Source organism: Cololabis saira, chromosome 4, assembly GCF_033807715.1.
Source record: "Cololabis saira isolate AMF1-May2022 chromosome 4, fColSai1.1, whole genome shotgun sequence".
Taxonomy (NCBI): Eukaryota; Metazoa; Chordata; class Actinopteri; order Beloniformes; family Belonidae; genus Cololabis; species Cololabis saira.
In genome coordinates, this window is record NC_084590.1 from 47,153,682 (window position 1) to 47,159,681 (window position 6,000).

The window sequence follows — 6,000 nt, forward strand, 5'->3', positions numbered from 1 at the left end:
AGAACACATCTCTGAGTCATGTGTGGTTGTCATTAGTGACATCCATGAGTGGGCGGTTGTTAAAAATGGAAATCACAAAAAGCTGCAGCTCGTTGACCTCCATTAAAGAATCAAACAACCCACAACTGCCTCCAAAAAACCCTGAAACTGACAACAATAATAAAAGAAATGATTTACTCCTGAAAATAAACATTTTTAATCGTTAAAATCAACATCATTTTACAGCGAAATTATTTGGAGTTCGGGTGTTATGGTACAATCTCATCTCCTCCTACAAGAACAGCAACTGGAAAACATTAGTTCAACCACACATATGCAGCTCCACCCCCACCCACTCTGCGTCACTGGTCCTTCCTCTTTAACCTCCCATGAGCGCTGAACTTTGCTGATGAGAATCTCTCTTATTTACATTCTCATAGCCAACGAAATACCGGATTAACTTCAACCTGCAACGAAGCTGAGGAGTTTCTCTCTGACCGACGCAGGTGAGTCCCACAGGTAACTGCCCACCGTACGTCCAGGTTGCTCTGGCAAAACTCTTCAGGGGAGAAGATCTGCATCTCAGATCTGATGCTCGTGTTAGTTTCCTGAAATACGACAATCAGTTGATCAGAAATGTGTTTCTAACCCTTTGATGCACATCAGTGGGTACAATAGATTCAGGGACAAATGTGATATTTGGATATAGTTTAAGGAGCGACTGAGCCTTTGAGGTCCCGTGAGACAAATATCCACAAGAGAGGAAAATGAAACCGGTTCTGAGGTGAAATTAAATTAAACAGTGCAGTACATACCAAATATTTAAAAAAATATTGAAGAATAAGATGCTCATTAAGTATGATTGTATTGTATGAGTGTTTATGTAAGTGTCAGAACTTAAATAGTTAATAGGTTTATACAGTATATTGAATGTTTTCAATATACAAAAAGTATATGAAATGTTTTTCTTTTAATTGATTTACTGCTCTGTATTGGTATGTAGGAGCTGACAGAAATTAATTTTAAAAGGGTAATAAGCTAAGCTTCAGCCTACACCTTTTCGGTTTTGTTTATATATTCTGGTCTAATGCAATATTAGCATTAACTTCATGTTTATTTGTTGTTTTTTTTCTTTCATTTCTTTTGTATTTGAATTCTTAATTTGGAAATGACCGAAAAAATAAACAAATACAAATAATAAACAAATAAGTTGGTTTGAGTTGAATTCTTTGCTTTCTGAACAGATCTGATTTAGAAATAAAGAAAATAAGATTTACCATCTAATGTTGCCATAACAACAAAAGTATGTTACCTTAGCCAAACTAAACATGCTAATGTTACCCATGAACGCAGGATACCGGAGTGGTGGAGGCCCGGGTTAACCCACGACTGCCCTCGGCATTGCTGACATGTCCGTCGGGCCGTCGTGGAGGGGGTGGAAACTAATGGATGGAGGAGGGGTTATCTTGAACATAGACATATATACACAGACACCCCATCGAGCGCTGAGCTGTACGTCAACGTCGCCGCCATATTGGATGTGGCAAGACTGCGCTGTAAACTAATACAAGTAAATGGACTTATTTTCATAAAGCGTCTTTCTACAAAGAAATGTACGTTTTACGTCTCATTTATTCATTCACACACGCACTAATATACTTGGGAAACAGTTAGGCAGCAAACATAATATATTTAATTTTCTCAGACGGCAAAAATAAGAACTTTATAGATCCCACATAGGAGTAATTCATGTTATATCAGCTCACAAAAAATAAAGAAAAATCACAAAAATAAGAAAAATAGAGAAACATATTTTCTCATCAACAAAGCATATTTTACATAAACATATTTTACATTTTTAAAGTAACAAAATAACATATTTAAACAATTTTTCAGATTTTTTCAGTTATTTTATTGTCTGAAAAATGGTTCAAATATGTCATTTTGTTATTTGAAAAATTTTGAATTTGTTTTGTTGATGAAAAAAATATTTTTCTCTATTTTTCTTATTTTTGTGAGGGGGGGGGTATATATTGTTTTTCGGCACTACCTTGTTCTCTATAGCTGATATAACATGAATTATTCCTATGTGGGATAAATAGATTTCTTATTTTTGCCATCTGAGAAATGTAATATATTATATTTGGTGCCTAACTGTTTCCCAAGTATATTAGTGCGTGTGTGAATGAATAAATGAGACGTAAAACGTAAATTTCTTTGTAGAAAGGCGCTTTATGAAAATAAGTCCATTTACTTGTATTAGTTTGCACATCCAATATGGCGGCGACGTTGACGTATCGCAGCAGCGGGCAAGACCACTCGATGGGGCGTCTACGTATATATGTCTATGATCTTGAAGGTGGAGCTTGTTAGGGATGTTCTGGAGGTGGACAAGTGTCAGAGACGAGTCTGAAGATAGAAAGTGTGATGTTCAGTGATGTGGGCGGTTCTGCTCCACAGGTGGGATGTGAGTTAGAAGAGGAGGAGGAACTCTGGAGGGAGGATGGAGGGGATGAGGAAGTGTTGGACAGGTTCGGTGTGGGATGGAGACAGATGTGGTGAATAGTTTCATCCAGAAGAGGCAGGAACACAGAGGCTTATCAGAGCGGAGGTAGCAGACCCCAGGTGGAGCACATCTGGACAAGAGGACCTAACCTGAGGCTCTGGGGGGTTAGGAGGTACCACAGGGGTCCGTCCTAGGTCCGCTGCTTTTTAGTTTATTTATAAAAGATCTGCCAAGCTGCTGTCACTTCGAATGTCACCTGTCAAATGTATGCTGATGATACTGTTCTGTATGTCCACGCAAAAGACAAAAAAAATGCTGCAAAAGAACTGACAGATGCTGTCAAATGTGTACACCTGGCTTGAGAAATCCAAAATGCACTTAAAAGTATCTAAGACTGTATGCATGTACTTCTCAAAAAGGGCAAACACAAGGTAAACAAATTGAGGTGGTGCAAGACTTTAAATACCTAAGCATCACTCTTGACCCTCAACTCCTTTTCAAACACCAGATAAAAAAGACTGAACAGAATCAAGTTTAACCTGTCCAACTTCAGGTTTATAAGGAACAACCTAACTCCTGAGACAGCAAAATTATATTTTGATACCATGATCATTCCACACATGTCCTACTGCATAACAAGCCTGTAAGACAACACTAAAACACATTTAAATAGTCTATAAACAATAGGGGTGTAACGATACACTAATAACGATACAATATGATATTATAGCAATATTTTTTTAACCTTGAATGAGGAACATATGACTGGAAAAAATTGTCTTTTATTTGAAAGACACAAAATACAAAACAATACTGTGCATTTGCCCTATTGTTACAGTTTGTAATGCTTTATAACTGTTTAAGTTTTAAAGAGAAAGCCAGGCCAACCATTTTCCACAAACTGAACTAAAAGTAAATGTCAGGTTTGCATTATGCACCTTCAGTTTCATACAAGTACAAATATTTTGCCACAAACTGAATAGTTTATCTCATGTATGACTTGATTTTTTTCTTTTCCAGAAATGTATCAACTAAAATTAAATAAATAAATAAAAGTAAATAAATACATACAATTTTACATCATAAAACAGATTGATTCATGCTCACCTTATAAGTGTAAGATGAGATTTATTTTTGTTAAGAAGGTTATTTTGGTAATTCAGGGTTTATTATTTTATAAATATATTCTTTATATTCTGATGTAAATCAGGGACTATAATGACACTAGTCAGTTTATCTGTAGTGGTTAGTCTGTTTTAGATTGGGCGGATTGATACGCCACAGTACGGCACTAGGTGCTGTGTTGATGTTCTAAAATCCTACACTGTTGAGGAACATTAAAGTACACTGGAAGTCAGCAGAAGTTGTCCCCGTGTTTATCCTACTCACTAACCGAAAAAGGTTTAACTTAATAAAGGTAAGGCTTAACTCTACACCAGCCTTACATAAGTAAAAGTTCAGAGCTCAAAACCCTGCAAGAGTCCTGTGATCGGGACCAAAACGGTACTAGTTTCTTCTGAGTGAATGAAGATTTTGGTCCGCGGGTCGAGGCGCGGTCAGCACGCACGGTCGGATGCGCGTTACTAGTCAACACAATAGATTAATATTAATAACCCAATATCGCGATACAGTTTGTCACCTCCACAACACGTATTGTGACGTTTTTGTATCGCGAAATTTCGTGGCACGATATATTGTTACTCCCCTAATAAACAAGCCCTGAAAGTATTGGATAAAAAGTCCCAAACATACCATCACTGTCATATATTAACAAAAGCATGAGCGCTTAAACTGGGACAACATTGTAAAATATAATTACCCTATTTTGATCTATAAAATCTTTCATGGCCAGGCTTCTCCCCCACTACAAGAATCTGTGAAAGGAAATTCAAACAGATTAACCAGAGCTGGTGTTAGAGGCGACTGTATAGTTCCTGTTAGAAAAAGTGCTTTTAGTAGAGCAACTTTTTCGGTTCATGCCTCTCACGCCTGGAACGCAACACCAAGCATGATACATGAACTTCCCACTCTGACCTCCTTAACCAAACATTTTAAATCCTGGCTATTGGAGGAACAACACTGTTATCACAACCAGGCTTAAACTTGTGTAGTTTGTCTTCATGTTAATTATCTGCTTTAATTTGTACGTACTAGGGCAATGTGCAATGCAACACGCACTTTGTATGTCACACAACTTGGTTACTCTCAGTACCATAATATTACCATCGCTGGTATTTCATTATTGTAATATGCATTTTTTGTTCAAGTCACTTTAAACTCAAGTCACTTTAGATACAACCCATACTGCTTTTAAATACTGCTAAATCTATTTTGCTACTATGAATGTTTTATGTTTATTCCCCAGTTTGATTGTATTGTTTGACTGAATTGTTTTCTGTGGGGACTCCGGGTGGAAACTAGCTTCTCAGCAGTGTCGTCCAGGAGTTCACAGGTCGCAGGTGCCCAGGTTAGACGTGATGATGTCCTGACTGTGTCGTGTTTGTGTTTCTCCAGAGATGGATCACTTCAACTCCACGCGAGTCTCCAACGACTCAGACTTCAGCAGCATCTTTACAAAGCAGGTCCTTCCGTCTCTCTACTGCGTCATCTTCATGGTGGGCGTTCCTCTGAACCTTGTAGCCGCCTGGATCTTCTTCAGGGTACCCGGGGACTCGGGTCTGGTGGTCTACCTGAAGAACATGGTGGTGGCCGACCTCCTCATGATGTCCACCCTCCCCTTCAAGGTGGCACACGAGCTGGACCTCAGCCGGTGGAACCTCCATGTGATAAGATGCCGCTACACCGCCGTGCTCTTCTACTTCTCCATGTATGTTAGCATCCTCTTCATCGGTGTTATCAGCCTCGAGCGATACATCAAGGTCGTTCGCCCCTCTTCGTCCTCCACCTCCTCCCGCAGGTTCATGTTTGGTGGGGTTTCCTCACTGCATCTCCTGCAGAGCCCCAGATTTGCTCGTGTCTTGGCTTTTTTCATCTGGGGGCTCCTCTTCATCATCACCCTGCCCAACGTCATCCTGACGAGCCGACCGGCCGACGAGCAAAGCTCCAGGAAATGCATGCAGCTGAAGACGCCGCTGGGCCTCAAGTGGCACAAGGTGTCCATCTACTTCAACGTGTCCCTGTTCTGGTTGACGCTGATCATCCTGGCCTTCTGCTACACCTCCATCGCCTGCCAAGTGTACAAGTCATCCCAAAGGGTGCGCCGCGATAATGGTGACATCCGTCGCAAGTCCAACCGCAGCATCTTCAGCATCCTGGCGGTGTTCTTCGTCTGCTTCGTGCCGTACCACGTCTGCCGCGTGCCGTACACCCTGAGCCAGATGACACCGGGTTTCAGCTGGAACTCCCGTTTCCTGCTGTTCCAGCTGAAGGAGGCGACGCTGTTCCTGACATCACTCAACGTCTGTCTCGACCCCGTCATCTACTTCCTGATGTGTCGAAGTTTCAGACAATCGTTGCTCAGGAAACTGTCAGGAAAACGAAGAAGAGATCGATAG

At 40.4% G+C, this 6,000-nt stretch overlaps 1 protein-coding gene across 1 annotated transcript; it reads left to right on the plus strand.

The window, feature by feature from the left end:
- Positions 1-5,001: 5,001 nt before the first annotated feature.
- On the plus strand, positions 5,002-6,000 carry LOC133442584 (P2Y purinoceptor 14-like). The gene has a single exon (XM_061720591.1). The coding sequence runs from the start codon at positions 5,002-5,004 to the stop codon at positions 5,998-6,000; it is 999 nt and encodes a 332-aa protein (XP_061576575.1).

Excerpts from the sequence above, each read along its gene's own strand:
- LOC133442584 (XM_061720591.1), top strand. The coding sequence starts at position 5,002 with ATGGATCACTTCAACTCCACGCGAGTCTCCAACGACTCAGACTTCAGC.